General features: G+C 41.5%; 1 protein-coding gene across 1 annotated transcript; it reads right to left on the reverse strand.

Moving 5' to 3' along the window:
- Nucleotides 1-7,375: 7,375 nt before the first annotated feature.
- On the reverse strand, nt 7,376-17,715 carry ccnt2b (cyclin T2b). The gene is made up of 9 exons (XM_006795710.2): nt 17,177-17,715; nt 16,553-16,634; nt 16,336-16,464; nt 13,734-13,794; nt 13,411-13,473; nt 13,273-13,318; nt 11,034-11,197; nt 9,554-9,624; nt 7,376-9,450 (listed from the first exon to the last, which is right to left on the reverse strand). The coding sequence occupies exons 1-9, from the start codon at nt 17,332-17,334 to the stop codon at nt 8,386-8,388; spliced, it is 1,839 nt and encodes a 612-aa protein (XP_006795773.2). The 5' UTR covers nt 17,335-17,715; the 3' UTR covers nt 7,376-8,385.
- Between the last annotated feature and the right edge of the window lie 2,740 nt (nt 17,716-20,455).

The raw sequence follows: 20,455 nt of genomic DNA on the forward strand, positions 1-20,455 counted from the left end.
GCACTGTATAGAGTTGAGGAAAACCATGTTAACATGATAATTCTCTGTGAATCCCTGTGAGTGATTCATATAACACTGAACACTGATCTGTTCTTAAAATGTGAATTAATTGCAATAATTTGATGGTAACTAACTTCAATTATTCTAGCATTTGAAACAAGGTCATCAATCTACATTGTAGATAAAGATGTATTTTATATACTATATATATATATGTATACTCTAATTGTAATATTATTATTAAAGATGTATTTTATTTTTTTTTTTACAATTTTAATACCTTTTAGTGAGGCTTTATGACCTCTAAATAACTACTGGTCTGTATTTCTGTGGCACTTTCCCTCACATAGACTGTTTTTGCCAGGAGTTTTTCCTTCCCACTGTCACCAAGTGCTTGCTCACAAGGGGACCAGTTGACTGTTGGGGTTTTCTCTAAAACTGAATGTAACTGAATAAAAATATGAAAAAAAAAATAATACTTAGTCTAAAAAGACTTTAGGAAAATGTTGCTGTTGTTTTTATAAATCAAGTGAAAAAAGTATCATTTTTATCACACACTTTGAGAAAGTTGCCCCCTGCTGGCTATGAGAAAGTATGCAAATTTAGGGCACTTCCACCCAGATGGGCAGGTCCACCTTTTATATGCAGTCTATGTTATGGTAGCATGTCTTCTTTCTCTCTTTTTAAAAAATCTGTAATATGTTTGTGTTTCATTATTACTGTAGATGGTGTCAACATTGATGCTTCCTTCAGTTTGCTTATAGTTCTTCTTTTGAGTTTCCTTCTTAAAAGAAAAGTAAACATTTTTGGAAGTACTTAAATTTGTCGTCTTGTGCAGAAAAAAGATTCCACATGTGCGCTAAATATTAAGCTAAAATAAGTCAAATGATAATTTAGGCTAGTGTAAAAGCTAAAGGGGGAAAATATCTAGTGAATGGTGTCTTACATAACGTGAATAAGTTACACTGTGTCAATTATTGCACTTCAGGGAAGCAAATAAGTGATTTTTTGCAGGGGACATCCTGTTTCCCTGCTTTTAAGCTACGCTGTGCTAAGCTAAGCTAACCTAAGCTAATCAAAAATATTTAGTAAGCCTATTTGAAATTGTGGAATTGATCTTCTCAGGAAAAATACACTTAAAACTTTCCTTTTAACTCACATCGTTCTAAGTAACACTCCACTCAAAGACTTCAGTGATATTTGGCATTAATATTCCTGTTACGACCTTTTTAGCGTCGGATTAATTCAATTTGACTCAAATGAAAGACAAAACAAGGAAATGCATGTGATTATTATCATTAGCATTATTAATTCCTTCCACTGCTGTGGCGCTGATGACAAAGTCACAACAGAGTATAAACTGAACCATTAGGAGGAAAATATTTATTAGGGTAGGTATTTTCTTGGTGTTGTGATTGCAGGGTCATTATGCTCTCCCTAATGAAACAAACCAGCGGAGAGCCTCCATCTCGGCTGTAGCCGTTATCATCGCCCTTCAGAGAATATAAAAAGGAAAACACTTCAGCAGCAGGCTAATTAAAACCAGAGAGGTCTGAATGAGGAGGCCAAACAACCCACACAGGTGGCGGGCACGTCACTCTCTGTGTGTTCGCGTGTGTGTGTGAGCTGCTGTAGCACGTAATGTTTATGCATGTCTGTGTGAGTGTGTGTTTGCATGAGGTAGCAATTCAGTTTTCCCCTCTTTTATTTGTGTGTGTGTGGTACACTTGTAACTGTGTGTATGTGTGTGTGTCAGGGCTGTATGATTGTTAGAGGAGCTCTCCATTCATTTTAATGGCTTCAGCCTCCACTGCTGTCGCCTCATTCTGCTACGTCCGCTGCTGACAGGAAGGACCTAGAAGCTTTCATCTGACAGGACCCTGCTCAAATAGGCCATTGGTGCACCATAATTAGTTCAAATGTCGAAGCGGGTGAATTATTGATGATTGGGGACGAGTAGGGAGGAAGACATTTCACATCAACTGTGGTTTTTTTTTTTAGCCTCCCTTTTTAAAGGACAGCTGGTGCTGTGCGGTTCCCACCACAAACACGAATCTCTGGTGTTCAGGCCACGAGAGGATGCATTTGCATCCGGCTGAGAGACAAACTAGGGTAGTAAGGGGAATAATTACAAAGGAAAACTCTAAAATAATGTCTTGTTTTTCACTGAGAACAGCTGGCTGAAGAGAGCTCTACAGATATTTTTGTGAAAGAAAAAAATACCTTAGCAAGGGTTGGGAACACAAAGAAAACCACACTATGAAGACAGGGGCTAATTTATGCTCCTGCCAATCACTGGATATAATTGCGCTACCATGGTATAATGGCAGCCCGGGCCCACTCATTTTCCCCCTCCGGCTCTATCTCAGGTACTTAGAGGGGTTTCCATCAGCTCCTGATTTTTCAAGAGAGACCTCTCAGACAGAAATGACAATGGACTTTCAATGGCTTATAATCATGCCACTTTCCTGCACAATTTCCCGGGCATCATTTGCATTAAGACTCATATGGGTATAAGTGCACCACATGCTGCTGCGCGAAGGCCTTTTTGATCAACTCCGCCGCTCAAATTACCAAGTGCCTTGGCATTTCCGGGAATGTCTCCGAGCCCCCGCCGTCCGACGGTTATCTGAATCTGTTAATTAGATGGATCGAGTCCAAAGTTTGTGGCAGTACGCGCTTACACGTGTGTGTTTGTGTGCGTGTGTGTGTGTGATTGCTTTGGACTGAAGATCAGAAAGTGTGCAGAAAGACTCCTCGGATTTATGCCGTGAAAACCTGTGTCCTTTTCTCAAGGTTATTCAACACTGCATCTTGTTTGCTTTTTCTTTTTTTCCCCTGAATACATGTAATTCCTCTAAAATCGAATAAAACGACGCTGGATATATTTGTGCTGCTGAGCTGCCCCTGCTGGCATTCAAAGCCAAAGGTAATATTGCCATCTAGAGGATCAGGAGCAATAAAGCAGCAGCGATGAATCGGGCGTGCCTCTCATCGTGAAGAGGGACGGTTCACCTCTACATCTGTCATATAAGAAGTGACTGTCATGACTGATGGTTTTCTCCCTGATATCTTTATTTAGCCACATGCGCTTCAGCGGTAGATCATGAAGGAGCATAAGATGAAAGGGAAACCTTAATCATCCATTAACTTTTAATCTGCTTTCTGAGCTGCCGAAACAATCAAAGTGATTTAAAAAAAGGTACGTGTGGGACCTTTGCCCGTGGGCAGCTATGTACAGTGTGTTCCTCTTCTTTGACTTGTAATTAAGAGCTTGGATGGTGTTTTCCTTTCAGATGGCTCTTAATTCAGGGATTTGTTGCTCACAAAAGCCGCTCTCATATCTCTTCCTCTCTGCGGATTTTCAAGCGGTAGGCGTCTCTTATTCAGCTCGAGAGGTTGCTGAAAATAAATCATCACCCTCCCACCAGTATGCGAGAATGTCCAGATGGTTGAATTTTCACTGACGTCCTCCCGCTGAATTTCCCCATTGTCTTCCACGCTAAAATTAGAAGGTAATACTTGGTGAAAACGCTGCGTCTGCTCCGAGGGTGCTGGTTAATTATCAAGAACTGGATTTATGTTCCACCCACAAATGAGCCGCTGAAGCGGTGTTGCGAGGGCAGCCGGAGCTAAACCTCAAAACGAGCCCTCGAGGTTTGTTTGAAGGGACCGAAAATGGCAGGTCTCACTGTCAAATGCGGGCTTTTCTGTTTGTTCCCCGTGCAAGAAAAGCAAAAGCGGAACGGCAAGAAAGACGACAATTAACACACAAACAGCGACTCTGCTCGTGCACCGACTCAGCGTGCGTTTCCGTGTCTCATTACTCCCATTAACATTACTAATTCAGCAGCTGAGCAGCCCAACTACTAATCACTTCAGCACTCTATTAGAGCCTGTACTAAAAGACAAAACTGCGGTCAGTTAATGTAATCAGTGTTGTTTGTTTGTTAGCCTATAACAATCAATTAATCAGTCTGCCATATATAAGCAGACAGACAGCAGGACACGGTCATTATGTGCTCCCGTTTTGACGAGAATTTTCTTTGGCGGCATTTGACAAATGACTGTTTTATCTTCAAATGCAGCGAAGGCTTAAATTCAATGGGGAATAAATCCAATGTTATGAGGCTGGGATTAAACCATCTGCATGATTTGGCAGTTCTTTTCATTTTGCATGCTATGTGTGCTTTAGAGGCCAAAATTAAGGGCTTAAACGCTTTAAAAAAAAAACGAAAAAAAACTGCATTACTATTTATTTTTTGTAATTCAACAGTGAGTCAAGGCCATCCCGAGTGCTTCGTGTTGATTTAATAACATCAGACGAGGTTTTAGGGCTGTTTAGACTTGAGGGGACAGTGGGCGTTGGCAAGATGGAGGAGCAAACTATTAATTTCTTTAAACACTTTGATGGGTAAAAGGAAAAGAAGTGGACTTAGACTGGTGTTTCAGCACTGCCTACAAAACTGAAGATAAAAACAGATCCGGGAGGTTGGTGAGGTAGAGCATTATCAGCCTTTTCTGCAACTAATAGGAGCCAGGCTACCTACAAACAGACTTGAAAGTAGCAACTGAGGCCATGAACTGATGAACAAAGTGTTTACAGAGCCAAAGAGACGTCCATACAACTGAACTCTCCAGTGAAGCAGAACAGTCGCCCCCTGCTGGCCTTCCAGGAAGAAATTAGCTTCATTTTTCAGACCCGGGAGCTCCATCCATCTTTAGTTTTACAGTTTGTGGAAATAGCGAGTTGTCATCACTGTGGTGCCATCGCATCATCTCAAACTGGGTTCTTGAGCATGACAACAACAACGCCACTCAAATGGACACTACAATCACCTGATCTTAATCCAATAGAACACCTCCGCTCCACCACAGCTTCAACTGAGTCCGGCTTGCAGAAACAAACATTTGTCAGAATATGTTTTTAAGCACACTTGTTAGGTCTAGGCAAAATGCAGCAATTAGTAACCCTGAAACCCTGAAACTACAGATTGCTCTGGGACATTTCAAATCCCAGTTTGCATTTACAATTCCAATTCAGAGCAACAATCATCTCAAGGTGCTTTATATTGTGGGGTAAAGACCCCACAATGTTAGAAAAACCCCAACAATTAGAAAGCCCTCCATGAGCAAGCACTTGGTGACAGTGGGAAGGAAGAATTGCCTTTTAACAGGAAGAAACCTCCAGATTCGAGCTCATGGAGGAGCAAGCCGTCTCCAATGATTGTTTAACAGGGATTTAAAATCCTATAAGATGAGAAGTCATCCTGAAGAACGGGATGCTTTCCTGCACAACTACTACTGTTACTGTAGGTTTTGCATTTCTGTAATTTTACTTAGTACAACAGCTCAATCTGAATGTGCTGTCTGTACTTGAGGTTAAATATTCTCGTATTTGCTGTAGACAAAATTTAACTGCTATTTTTATTTAGAATGTATTTAGCTATTTCTTAAATATAATACATTAGTATCTGTGAGCCTGATAAGTTTTGAGACATTTTTTGTTTTCTCTTGGTTCGACGGTCTTTGGAGAACTCTGTAATATTGATAAATGGTCCAACAGAAGGGCCAAAAAGAGATGGTGAATATAGAGCCACAGCAGTGTTTTGTACTGTGGTGACCCTGATGTCTTTTACACAGGCTGGTGTGACCACATCAAAGTCTTTTCCTGGACTCGCTGGTTCTTCCGCAGTTCCAGCACTGTTTAAAGCATTCTGAACTGGCATCAGTGGTTCAGCAGCAGAAGTATGATGAGCCATTCGAAGCAAAGGCCTGATGTTCCTTTGCATTGAGAGTGTTATCCTATGGAAAACTATAGGTTCAGCAGGAGCCGCTGGAATGAGAACCTCACCAGAATTAACTTCTTTTGTGGGTTTGGGGTCCTTCTTGGGATTGGATAATAGACTTTACCCTCCCTGGCCTGAACCTGACATGGATGCATGATGGTATACCTCTTGGTCACTTATAACATCATTTATTTAAAAACACTGACATCTACATTTTGAATGGAGCCTTGTGAGAGTGAAAAACATGAAGAATGCACAATAGATCAGGCTGGTGTTAGACAGGCTGCTATGAGAAACTGTTGAGCTGCTGGGGTTTTCTCACACACCCATCTCTAAGATTTACAGTGGATCATCACAAAAAGAGAAAAATACCCAGTAAGGGGCAGTTCTGCTTCAAGCTAATAGGAAGGCAACAGTCAAGGTATGCAGAAGAGCATCTCTGAGTGCAGAACACATCAAATCTTTAAGCAGATGGGCTTACAGCAGCAGAAGACCACAGTGGGTGCCACTACAGTCAGCTAAGAACAGGAAACTGAGGCTACAATTTGCACAGACTCACCAACATTGGACAATACCATTATCGATGCATGGAGTCATCCTGCCTTGTATCAATGGGTCAGGCTGATGGTGTAATGGTGTGGGGGACATTTTCTTGGCACACTGTGGCTTCTTGCTACCAACTGAACATTGTTTAAACACCACAGTCTAACCTGAGTATTGTTTATGTCCATCCCTTTATGACTACAGTCTACAGATCTTGTGATGGCTACTTCCAGCAGGAAAACGTGCCATGTCACAGAGCTCACATCATCTCAAAGACATTTCTTCAACATGTCAGTGAGTTCACTGTACTCAAACCAATAGAGCTCCTTCTGTGTGCGGTGGACTGGGACATTCCCATTATGGGTGTGCAGATGACACATTTGAAATGATTGAAACTAGTGACTGTGATTAGCAGTTACCTTAAAAGAGTGCAGACTCGAGGTCGTGTAGCTTAGCTTCCTTTGCATTTTTGGACTGTTAGGATGCAGCTTTGGTTTAGTGTTCCTGCACTGATGTGAGGTTGGTGGGCGTAGGCCGCTTGTAGGATCTACATTTCGATTTGTATTTGTGTCAGAGGCTGAATCTCTTTCATGCAGAGCGCACTCTGCAGTCTGTGTTCCTACATGTGCGTAGCTTATTCCAGTGTTTCAGAGTGCAAGAGTATGCCGTTTTCATGCTACAAATCAGTTTTGATGAAAATGCATTGTGGCAAACTCTAACATAGCAGTTTTCTGTACTTGTAGCCGCTTGCCTCCCCCGCAGAGCACGGCTCTTCGGAGGCGTCTGCTATAAAAATGTAGGCTGGGGAGTACAGTACATCACACAGATAGCTCAAAAGGGTGTACTCATATTCTTTGGCATGCTGAAATTTTTCAAGTTGTTCATACTTAAACTTTTGCTCAGACCTGGTACTCTAGTTTGGGCCACTGGTTTGTCGCAGCTATGCCATTTTGGAGTGGTCACAAACTCACTGTCCCACAGTAACAAAATTTAGTCCCATCGTAACAACATCGTAACAAACAAAATGTCAAACACTTCCATAATTCAGCATGTTATCTTTTACACCTTTATTTGGGCTCCCAATACACAAATCAAGGATATGTTCATCAATACAGAGTCTGCTTTAGATCTCATGATACATTGAATGGAAGGAGGTCTGGACTGATGCAATAAACCAATAACAGTTTAATTCTGAACTACAGTCCTATATACACAATCTTATTTTAGAGATCTGTATTTTCTTGTAGTTAATAACATTTATCATACTGAATAGTAATTGACAAGGTACAATCACACGGCCTTTTTTTTTTTGCGCTTTCAGCCGCTATATCTTAAATGCACTTTCACAGCAGATGTAAAGTAAACTTCATTTTAGCTCTATAGTGAATCTGCACAAAACTTCAGGCACGGCCCGATAGGCAAATGGAGTTCCCCTCACATTTTCATTTGTTCGGAACTGTTGATGCGCTCTTTTAAATATATGCAGACCGTGTTTCCTAAGAGAGACGCCAACGTTTTGCCGCTTTGTTTTTGTCAGCAAACCGACGAGGTGATACATCTCCACAGATACAGGTAATAAACCCAAACAGAGGAAGATTCGTTCTTTTATCAAAAGTTCAAGACCTGAGATTTTTAGTGAAACAAAATGTCTTAACATACAAAAAAGGAAGAAAAAAAAAACAAACAAAAAACCACAAAACAAAAAAAACCAAAAAAAACCATGAACTGTAAACTGTCACAATGGTCGCGTCTTCCCTTTTGTGACTAAAAACATCTGTGTTAAAAATAGATGTCAGCTCAAGTTAAGAGAACATTTAAAAACCTCTTTTTTCAGCCGCATTTCAAAAACATCCAATTTTTGAGTGTGCGCTGCAAGCTAGTAGTACACAGCTCTATGACATTTGACAGTTTGACAAGAATCATCAATGATCAGTGTGTAGACACGACTGAGGGTGATGCAGAATTCAGATAACTTAAGACAAATAAAATCATTTTTAAAATTTTAATAAACATGGTAATACCTTATTGTAGACAACACTGGGGACTCTCTGGGTTACAAGTTCATCCCTTGGGCACTTAGTAAAGAGTCCAGCATGTCAAAAGTGTCTTTGTAGTCAGTGTGCTGCCCGTTAGATGTCAGCATGCCGTTGGTTCCGTCGTGGCCGTGGTGCTCCATCATCCTCTGGTTGCTGTCTGAGTAGTGAGACGAGCTCAGGCTTCCTTTGGAGGTCCTGCCGCTCTTAGACGAGTGGTGGTGGTGTTGGTGGTGGTGGTGGTGATGGTGGTGATTGTGGCTGCCGGCATCAGGGTGGGGTCTCTTACGAGACGAGCCAGAGGAGCTGCCCTCGATGCAGTGGTTGCCGGGAGTACGGGCAGATAAGGAAGAGTTGTCTATTGCCCCTCTGTTTGCGCTGAGGGAGTACGAGTGCGAGTGGCTGTGTTTCGAGTGGCGGTGGCTGCTGTGCTCTCTGTGTTTGTCTTTGCCTGGCAGAGCCCCACCCTGCTCCGAGCTGCCGTGGCGCTCCGATGAAACTTTGATCCGCATTTTGAGCTCCTCGCTAGTGGCCGAGCCGTTTTCTGCGTATGAAGCTGCGAGGCGAGGTTTTTTAGAGCTGGGCTTTTCTTTCCTGTCACCCGGCTGGCTGGCCTGCTGCGGCTGAGAACGTTTCTTGTGGTGGTGAGAGGACAACGCCGGAGGAGTGTAGACATCTGTGCTTGGCTCCTCCTTAACGCCGTTCTGCAAGGCCAGCTCGGCCGCGTGTTTCTCTCTGTACTTTTCCAGAGTCAAGACTTTCTGTGGCCGCGAAAAAGCGGCGGTGTTCACAGCGAGCTCGCTGCTAGTCCCGCCTGCAGCTTTGTGTTTGGGCTTCACCAGGGTGAAGTCTGAGTGGGCGGGCTGGGAGAACTGGTCGTACCCGCAAGCCTTTGATTGGTCGTTCAGTGGCTGGTATGAGGCGAACGGGGTTGTGATGGTATTTAGGTTGGGCATGTCTGTAGAGTCTGATGCTGAGGGGAAAAAGGAGTTGGTGACACCAGGAAGGCTTTCTAAGGATGTTCCCTGGAAGGCACTGTCCCCAGTTGAACCCTCTGTCTTTGGCTTCTTAGCAGCTTGAATCGCCTGCAGACAGAAAAGGCAAACTCAGCATGACATACGAACAATACAAATCTCCACAGTACCAGCTGTGCCCTATGTTCTGTGCTGTCTGATGTTTTTCACCTACCCTCCAGTTTCGTATCCTCTTCAGCTTGCTGGGTGTCTTCTCCAGGATTTGAAGAAACTCATGGGTGAGCTCTGAAAACAAACAAGGCAGCCTCAGCTCTACCAGCTCTCTAACAAGGGCTCAATTGTAACACACAAGGTGGACAAATCCACTGAGCGGGACTCGCTATAATTATTTGAATTCTGTGAAAGACAATGGAGCAAAACCATCAGCTGGCTCTACAGAGCTCTTGCAGATGGACAGTGAAAGACTGTATAACTGCAGTTTGAACATACGACACTAGATGCACTGAATAAGCAGATGAACAATTCTAAGGACAGCAGTAATGTGGCCATTCAGATTGTTGACATGAAAAGCAAGAGCTCGCTGTTTAGAAGAAACTTTTAAAGTACGAGTAAGACGATGGTCCAGTGTCAACTCTGTTCTAGATGAGGGATAAAGAAGAAAACGGGTAACGTTGCTAAATTTAAAGTCGGAGCCTCCAGACTATGAAGAACTAGGACACCACATTTTCAGATTAAAGGTGAATTACAGGTGTGTGTGACTACTTGACAAATAGTCACTATTCTCACTCCTGGGTACCAGATGTACTTGTCATTTAATCTAAATGTTAATAATTAAACATTTTAATTGATACCCAGTGCTGGTGTTGTGTCCTAAATGTTATGCAGCCATCTGCCACCAGATAGAGCTGCAGCTCCGTAGAGCCTCAGTGTTCCCTGTAAAATAAAGTCAAACCTCATACTAGAAAGTAGTACATATGCAGGGTTTTCCTGGCTCAGAATGGACCTTTGGTTGAGGGGTGATTTTATATGTTAACAAAGCAGAAATCGCAGCACAGCCAACATTTTAATGTGTGTTTGGGGATTTTAATCAGATGACCTCTGTGCTGTAAAATCAGGACAAATAAATTACTGAAAAGCAAAGCCCGATTTGTGTTAGTCTTTGTGGGTGAGGTCACTGTTACGTACTCGTGCAGCAGTCTGACAATAAAAAGAGAAAAGTGTTTATTGTGATCTTATCTACAGTCTGCACAGAAACGGATTCCTCAGTTCCTCTGATACACAAGACATGGAAATGTGCTGGTGCTAAAACTTTGTGGCCCACACAAAGTAAACGCTTGTGTCACACCCAATTTAGTGTTGGCAATGCTGTAATATACTACTGCTGGGAGCTCTGGGAGAGCCTGGGCTAAAAGTGAGACCCAGTTAAAACCAAAATACTGCAGCTTGGCTGGCTTATTCATCATCTGTCTAAAACGCAGCAGCTGTGGATGAAGAGAGACCACACTGTTGGAAGATGAACACATTGTGTTTGAAGTTTATGTTGCTTTTTTAAACACATTTAAAGATACTTGATCAGAAAGAACAGTTTGTAACTTTTTGCGCTTTATAAAATGCTGAGAAGACACTTTCCTTGTCCGAACTGTGTGACTTTACTTTGCTGGGATGTGAATTTCTACAACAAAATATGCTCTTACCGTTAAGCAGCTGTAACGTTACTGTGCGGTCCACATACTCCCACCAGTGTTTGCCATCTGTAGACACGGGGATCTCCCATTTGGACCACTTACAGGCCAGGTGGATGCAGACACATGCGACGACTGTGGGCCTGTACTGTAGGCAGAAGGTGGTGAGGTGCAAACTGCAGGAGACAAGAAACACAAAAGACGACTGTCAGCTGACGGATCTGCGCACCAACTTGCATGATCTACTATATATTTTACTGTTTAACAGACAAACAGTGGTGACTGTCAGATTCAGTTATCTTCGTATCACATACACATATCCTTACCTCACAGGACTGCACTGTCTAAAACCTACATCTGTTAGATTGTGTTCCTAAATGTCTCAAATGATTACATAAATATAGACGTACTGATTTTTATTATTGTTTTGTGTTAATGTAAAAATGATGGAAATTACAAAACAACAGCGTTTCTTAATCTCTTAAGAAAAATAAAGAGTTTCAGTTTTGATATTTTTACACAGCGCTTATATACAGTATAAAATTAGTGACGATTCAAATGTAGCCACGCTGAGACTGAGAAACACTGATGTTGATAGCCAAGACAAGTGATTACGCTTTCAGTTTTCTACAGTTAATTTCTCCCACACCCTAACACCCAAACTACACTGCAAACTGCCCCACAAAGCCTGTGGGCAGCTTTGAAGTCATCATGTCACAGCAGTTTAATGTCACAACCAGTCTGTGGGCCACTCTTGCTTGTCCTCTTACGTGTCCTTCAGCCGGCTGCAGAGAAGCGCAAAGCCCACTGTCTGCGCTTTTCATGCCGTTGCCCCTGATGTTGTTTCACACCTCTTTCGTGGTGACCTCAGCTGTCGCTCCCTTAAAAGTTCAGGCCAATAAGTAGTCCACACTGAGCTACGAGTCGTTGTTTTTAGTTGGAAGAATGTGTCAAAGCCAGTTTATGTACCCCTGTGTGTACACAGCTAGCTACACACCAACAGTACTAAGTACCAACAAGCTTAACAAGTCATTCATCAAATGTCTTTGAATCACTGGAAGCTAAACGAACAATGACGTCTATATTCTTCCAAACAGAACACACAGGCCCAACTAACAGAAGCTTTTAAATATGGGGTTGCAAAGAAATGGGTTATGTCACGGTAGCAATGTCCATCTTTTATATACAGTATGTGCTTAAAAAATAGGCCTATTGTTGCATTTGAAGCCCACAGATAATATATTTGCACTTTATTATGTTTCAACTCTATTAGCCTTACTTTCTCCTAAAGTGTTAGACACATCTTTTACTTAGTCTATCTTTTATTAATCTGTAAAACAAAAAAACTTGAATAACTAAACGTTTGCTATGTCGAGCTTTTTATGTCACAACAGTGGCTGTCTTTTTACCAGGCTAAATCACCATGGTAACAAAACCAGGAGACTTACATTGAGAGTTTTAGTTTGAAATCAGCTTAAATGCCCTTTTTAATATACTTTTTTCCCCAATCAACATGATTTCCACTTTGATATATACAAACCAAAACAACGTCCGTGTCTCCAAAATTAGAGTATGGGACAGTTTTAATGTTTAGGTAAATCCAGTTTAAAGCTAACCCTTCATCTGATTAAGACTGATTGGAGAAGGCAGGGCTCACAAATATCATCTTGTGTGGAAAAAGAGTCACGTAACGCATGAAGTGCCCCCTGTTATGTGAGCACGAACAGAGTCTGAAGGAAGAAGGGATTTAGCTTTTGTCGAGCTAGCTAATATTCCTGACAGTACTCCGTAGTGACCCTCTGGAGTCCTCTAGAACAAAAGCATTCAGTTTGCAGTATAGTTTGGCGTTTCATTGTTAGCTCCTCTGGATTTAAAAAAGATCAAAAAGAAACATTTAAAAAGAACAGTAACCGTACTTACCAAGAAACTCTAAAAGTTTAAGAATCTTTAGTGGCAATCTATATTCAGGCTACCGTTTGAGACTTTTTTTTTTAAAGACATGTGCACTCGGTACCAAACAACTTCGAGAGGTAAACAGCAACACTACACTCCACATTGTGCATTCAACCCCTATGTGCCAACACAGAGCCCTTGTACAATACACCGCACACAGCAGCCTGGTCGGTACTTCCCCATCGGGGGTTCCCAGGATCCAAGTGCAAACAGGGCGTTGGACACAGGAAGGGGTACCCTGCAGTGCAGGAAGCTATAGTGTGCCATTACAGTGCAATAATGGGAACAGGATAACAACCTGTTGGTAGCCATATAATAGGAAGTCTGTGCCAAATCCTTGCTTGCTGTAAAACAAGAGAAAAACTGGTTTTAGAGCAAAGCTGATAACACACAGCAGTAGTTCTTGAAAAGTAACAGGTGAGGAAAAAGGTAATACCTCGCACTAGCTGGGAACATCGCACAACATCTGTGTGCGGATGATCAACTGTTATTTCAAAACCTGCAACCAAGAAGGAAGATCGTCAGGCCGAGGTACAAATACAGAAGCAGAACATCAGTGAAATAATGTTTGTTTTTTTTACATTTGCTCAACAGAACGGGAGGAAAAACGCTGCATCAGAATATGTGAAAAAGTGTCAGCATGCACGTGTGGTACTTTAGTCATTTTCTTCTGTGTGTTACACTGGTCTATTGTAGAAACCAGGAAAACCAAGGACAGAAGAAAGTGTGTGCAGTCTGTGCAGCACAGCCTGTACTCACCCAGAGTTTGTAGCACGATTGTTTCCAGTGCTACAAGCTCTTGTGCCTGCTGCTGGAATGCCTGAAACAGATCAAGCCGTGAAGAATTAAAAACGACCCTCGACAACCACAAACAAATCCATTTTTAGAAGCGCACACACAAAACAAAAATACAATCAGTGGACAGGAATGTTAATGGTGCAAGCCTGTTAGCATTATACATTAGGGATGTCACAAAACTCGAATTTCAAACTCGTTACCATTTTCAATGCCATGAAAAGGTGTCGACACCATGCTGCAACAACAGGAGCAATGGCGCAGAATTCATTTCTGCTGCAGCTCTTTACATCCCCAGTTCTGCTCATCAGACCTGAAACCCATCTGATTCCTGCTCTGCTCTGGATTTCACTCATTATTTGCTCGGATTAGTTCTCCACACGCTGGACTCTACTTAGTTCAGCTACGGATCGCCTGCTACTTCACAAAGCCAGCGACCCATCAGTGTTTGTAATCTACTCTGCCACGGCTCAGTACTCCAGCACGACCTGCAGTCCACCAGCTGTTACTTTAATGCTAACAGATGGCTAATGTGGCTATCAGATAACTGCTAAAAGGTAAATGGCTAATGCTAACGTGTGCGCCTTCCAGGTTAACATTTATGAGAACTGTTTAATACTTCAATGATGTTGAAATGGAAACTTTCCTGACCTCTGAAATTCCTCCTGAACTCTTGTTCAGTGTTATGAAGGTCAACTACTTCAGCTGTTAGTGAGAAGAGGAGCTGTGTGAAGTTGTGTGTCGAAAGCTGAGGCAAAAGACAGCACTGTTGGTATCGATGCTGTTGTAAAGAAGTTTCGTAATTCAGTAAGAATTTTAGTATAAATTATAGCCAAGTATCATTTCTTTGCGAACCCAATTAGATATAGTTGGTTTAATTTGGTGGACACACACACACGCTGACATACACAGACCCGTTTATACAAAAACTTAAAAGTTTGATGTGTGTCGGTTTCTGTTTTGCATGGGTTTTTCTGTGTACTTGTGGCGGTCACCTTGTGCTAACAGTCAAGATTGAATTAAGCCCACCCAATCATCATTAACAATTACATTTTCTTTTAAGTAAATGGAAGTTTAAAGCCTCAAAAAAGCCAATATGGCTTATGATAGAGAGGAAAAACAAAAGAAACAGCCATGCTGCAAAACATGAAAAAATTTGGATGGTAACCAAATTATCTTTGTCCTTTCTTGTACAACAAACTAAGACTGAAAGGCTTTTGATAAAATTAAGAAAATTCAGCATGCAACTCACGTTTAACAGTCTCTGATACTCAAACATTATCTATGATGACACTCAGCGAACTGTAACAGAGGCTACTTCTGTGAGAAGCATTTGATTAAATTAAGCAAATTCAGTAATTAACTCACATCAGTCTCTGACTTCAGAGTCAGCTGTGACAACACATATGTTTATTCTAGACATCAAACTGCAGCTGCGGTTACTTTACAGACAAAAAGCTGCAGTCTGCTGCCTGCCATCGCTGCCTCCAGTCAGAGGTCAAACCTAACAAATGGAGCGATCCACACAGACTCCAGTACACATCTCATGAGTGTCGCCTGCTTTTCACCAGACAACAGTGCTCAAAGTAATCACTTTGTTAATCAAGGCCTTTCCAGCTCATTTTCACATTAAATTAATATTATCCTGATCTACTCAGCCATGTCGACATCTGGCACTTCTGACACACAGGAGTGGGCCTTCACATGCAAACAAAAATAATGGTTATGCATCTACCTGCTTTTATATAAATGTGGTTGTGGGGAACAGTTGTACCAAACCAATGAAAGACTCTAGTATAAACATGGTTAGAACCCGATGAAGAGAAGAAGGACGGGCAAGTTTTTTTTTAATACATTTAAAAAGGGTGAAAGGTCCAAAAGACAGAGGCAGACAAATGTTAAGAGCCATTTTGTCTATTTAGCTGATGTCATCCTACGCTTTGGAATTAGTCACCAACCATATGTGAGCAAGGCTTTCCAGCAAACATTCACTTCACACTGGGAGTGAGATAAACTTCCAGGTATGTCTCTGCCTCTTCTTTCTCTAGGAACAGCACCGTTTTTTGTGCTTGGGGCCACGTAGTATGCATTATAAAGGATAGCTAGGACTACCTTAACGGTCACATAACCCCCAAATGACCCAGGCTCACTCCCAGTAGTGATATTGTCATTTCCAATCTCACAAGGTAATGATAGGATAATCAGACCATGGACAAAGGTGCTCAACCTTTAAGACCGTTTCCTTTCAGCTCATGGCACACAGTTGGTTTAGAAGATTATATACTGGCATAAACCGAGAGATCGTAAAACCTCAGAACTAGTGATCAACATGTGTTAAAGTTTTCCAGAGCTAAATAAGAGATCTGAAATAAAATAGATCAGCAGGACACATATTGAAAAGAAAAAAAAAATAGACAAAAAACCTCAGCCTCACATTTCTACTAGTCGCAGCATTAGTACAATCCATGTGTAACCTCTAAAAACCACACTAAGGTCTGTGAAACACTAACAGTGACTTACAAAGTATGGAAAATCATAAGCTCCAGAGCAGTCACAGTTTACTCACGTTGCTTTTAGTGTCCAGAGGGGGATCTTGTGGGTTAATCCAGGCATGGGCTATTTTAATGACGTGCTCCAGCTTCCTGGGCTGCTCCTCAACTTTAGCTGCCAGGAACAACGTAGTCTGGGAAATTATCTATACAAGGGAGGAAAGGAAAAACACAGTTTGGCTAGTCTGCGGCAAAGGTGATTGTGATATCAGCCAACAACGCAGCGATACTTACATTTCTATTGAATTTGGTGAAGGAGTGGATCATATAAAACCTGTGCATATAAACTATAGCAGTGTTGATAATTAGTTGAGAGCTGAGTGAACGGTTAAGGAAATCTCATGGATGGTTCACAGGCAAATAAACAACGCCATTAGATTAGAAGCTTAGTACTGAGCTAAGGCCTTGGAGATCGCAAAACGTGAGGCCGCGGGTTAAAACCCTGTCAACACACTCATAATTACACAAAGCCCACATTTCCAATGTGGGCTGGAATCGTGTGTAGAGTGGCAAAAATGTTTACAACACACATACGACTAATATCAGTACTCAGTTATCTCTGCTTTTAGTAGACACAAGCTAACAATAGAAACAACAGACTGACGAGCCAAACAATAGCTAAGCTAGCTAGCGGGCCTCATCACCTCCGGCGGGTCACAAACGTCCTGTGAGAGGAGTTAAAATGGCTCATCTTATCAGACAGGCCTATGTATACAATACCGAACCATTGGACACCTGTTTACACAATCACAATATAAAATATAACAAGCATTTCATTTCGAGCCCCACTCTATGCTAAAGCTAACTACAGACAGCCCGCCTGCCGTCCGGCAAAACTCAGCGTTTCAGAAAGGATACACGTTGAGTCTCTGGCCAATTTCTTGGATTAAGTTGGCAGCCTGCTGTCGGTAAGCGAGCTCTTTGTCTGCTTCTATTCCACAGCGTCGAGACGGCGTGTTTTCGAGCTGCTCCCGGGTGAAGAGCCATTTCGTAGAGGGTCCCCGGTGGACCGCCATTACGCTCCCACTGCCAAGCCCGACGGTCTAGCACCGGGAGGGAGTGGGGCAAGCGGGGCACCGGAAGGAAGAGAGAAGACGCGTAAACCGGCACGAAACCGGTAATATATTCTGTGAATAGCGCCCCAACGGTCGGTGGTGCAAATCGCACGCAGTGTAGACGATGCGTTACTGGTGTCCAACCCGATTTTGTTTACAAATAAAAAAACAAACAAGCCCAAAAACGAAAGCTGAATTATGTAATTACTCCAGTAGGTTGCTTTATTTAGCCCAGAAACACTAACAGCTTGTCTGTGTAGTTTCGCAGTAATCCATTTAAATTAAGAGAACGGCAGTAAAAACTCTGTGATGTCGACAAAGAGAAGAGCGTTTTCCTGAAGTCCGGACTCTCGTGCGAACTTACGAAGTCCGGACTAGCGAGAACGGGAGTACAGACTCGATTTAAAAAATAATAACAAAAATATTTATATTATTAAATATTACCCACTACAGGTCACAACTGTACTTTGGGCATTGCTGTTATTATATGTATTACATGTATACGTGTATATAATGATGCAAGTGTCCTTTGACTGCTTTACCTTTGTGCCGATTTTTATTAAAATCAAACATAAAGTACAAAAGACTTATGAAAGCAGGCATGCGGGTTAGTTTAGTTTGTTTGTTTATTTATTAACAATTTTACTGTTATGGGTGTTTACACATCCAAAAAATGATCACTGTGCATGTTGATGATGTCATCAAGCTGCGCCTGTTTTTGGTCAAAGCAAAACAGCTAAAACCAATGGCTAAAACCATTATCATCTACAAATTATGGCGGGCGACAGTCATAGCAAAGAGATGAAGCACTTTTGAACTATGGGGAAAGCCAAAAACTGCGCTTCCTCCACTTCCATAACATTGATTCATTAATGTTGAATTCTCTCGCAGCTGTTCTATTCCCATGTTGTTGCAGTATATTAATAACTAACCTCGTATTGTGGATGAATAATCTCAGTTCTCCTGACTGAAGTTTGGCCCGTGTATAGCATCTTGCTATGCGATTGCATTTGTCCCTGACCACCAGAATCCCTCACGTTAACTTTTAATGAGTGGAAAAAAAGTTGGCGTTCATCCTCCAGCTTCACTGTGCTAATGTTATACTAACATAGCTGTGTCGCTAGCGATCACGTAGCACATCATTATATACCAGGTAATCCAACTTCAGTAACTCTGCAAACGCTACTGCTGTTTAGTTTTCTGTCTTCATTTATGTTGGAAGTGATAGCAGAGCTGTACGTTTTAATTAGTTTCAAAAGTCTCTGTCAGAACATGGTATGAAATGTTTAGGTGTAAACTAGCGAGCTAACTTCCTGTTAACTTCTAACTCTGTTAAATTTAATAAATTCTGTTTTCATGGATGTAAAACTTAATTGTTACACCCGATAAAGCAGCAACGCTGATGATTTAATTAAAGATGAATGAATTTACACCGTTTTTATCTCTTAGTGTTCATTTGACTTTGGGACCTGAAATGGTCAGAGTTTTGGACCCAGATTACTCCGCGAAGCTCCTCACTACGGCAGCCGTAATGCTCTGACAATCCATCAAGCAGTGCTGATTACCAAAGTTGTACTAAAACATTTTGTAACAGATTTCTGCACGCAAAAATCGGTTCGAGGTCAGTAAGCACAACCAGAATTCATACATAAGGCACACTCTCGATTTTTGAGAAAATTAAAGGATTTTTTGTGTGAAAATATGTTATACAGAAGAAAAGAATATATATCGTGATATATCGTTACCACACATGCTTCAAATTATATCGCGATATGGATTTTAGGCCATATCGCCTAGCCCTACTCAAAAGATCTCATCAAGTCCCGATTTAATTCGATTTATGCTATGTTATCAGTGTTTGCATTGATAGCAAGGCTGTGGTGTCATATCAGTGTATGCTCTCGGTGTTTGCTGATATCAAACTGTGGTATGAGGACCACTGTGGGTTAATCTTTGTAGTGATACTCACTCCTTTTTTTTATTTAGACCTGGTTTAATTCTGGTATAGTTGAATATTTGTATATAATCCCCGCAGCTGTCAGACTCTATAACAGGGGTCACCAGCCTTTCTTAAAACTGAGAGTTAGATAAAATTGTGAACAGTTTGGTTCATCTTTAGTTATATGGTTCTATCCAGCATATTCTATCTTGATATGTTGTCTTATCACAGGTTAATTTTTCAAAAATATTAACAATGATTTATGCAAGGAAAGGGCTACATACAACTCTTTATTTCTATTAATGTCTTACTTCATTCCTACCTGATTGACATGTTTAGGAATTATGAGTGATTGGCTCACTGTAGTGGTAAAAGTTGCTACCAATCAAATTATGATATGATAAAGTTAAAACAAAACACAACTGACTGTTTTATATTATATCTAATATATATTATGTAATTATCCTTATAATTACAAAATGTTTTATGTAAGATTTATGTTTTGTAATTTAAATCTGACATCACAAAAGTATTTTGGAGTTTGAATATTGTATTTTGTAACTGCAGTACACATAATACTAATTTTGAACAATTTTGTCCAGGTTCCTTGCCACCAGGGACTCCTTCAGGACCATCGCGTTCAGTTACAGAGTCAGTGTGTCCACGGTGTGCCAGATCATCCCCCAGGTAGCAACGGCCATCTGGGACTGTCTAGTGGACGACTTCATGGCTGTGCCTTCACCTGGAGACTCATAGAGAAAGTATATACAGTGGTCCCCCATTTCCCTCAGGGTTTTTCAGAATAACTAGCCCCTCGCCACACACTTTATGCACTTTATTTTTTTTTACACACACACATGAAGATTAGTCACAGTTCTCACAAGTTGATTCTCACAGTGCAAACCTTTGTAGATTTCAAAACGTAAAAGCATCATTATGCCGTGTTTTTTCTTCGTCTGCCTGCCACTTTTGTGCGCCTTTTTCCCTCCAGGAGTGATGATGTCATCATCACTCCATAAGTCAATGAGATTATCACCTGACATTTTTGAACGGGGATATTTCTTTTTAACTGTTTTCAATTTAACGTAATATTCCTCCAAGCTCGGTCCTTTTTGTTCCTGTCTCGGTACAGAAAGCAGCTGG

This window comes from Neolamprologus brichardi, chromosome 23 (assembly GCF_056152115.1).
Source record: "Neolamprologus brichardi isolate AB-2024 chromosome 23, ASM5615211v1, whole genome shotgun sequence".
NCBI classification, from domain to species: Eukaryota; Metazoa; Chordata; class Actinopteri; order Cichliformes; family Cichlidae; genus Neolamprologus; species Neolamprologus brichardi.

Excerpts from the sequence above, each read along its gene's own strand:
- ccnt2b (XM_006795710.2), bottom strand. The coding sequence starts at position 17,334 with ATGGCGGTCCACCGGGGACCCTCTACGAAATGGCTCTTCACCCGGGAG. Across the intron at positions 13,319-13,410 it reads ATGTTCCCAGCTAGTGCGAG|CAAGCAAGGATTTGGCACAG; the intron begins GTATTACCTTTT and ends CTTGTTTTACAG. Across the intron at positions 11,198-13,272 it reads TATTATATGGCTACCAACAG|TTTGCACCTCACCACCTTCT; the intron begins GTTGTTATCCTG and ends TGTCTCCTGCAG.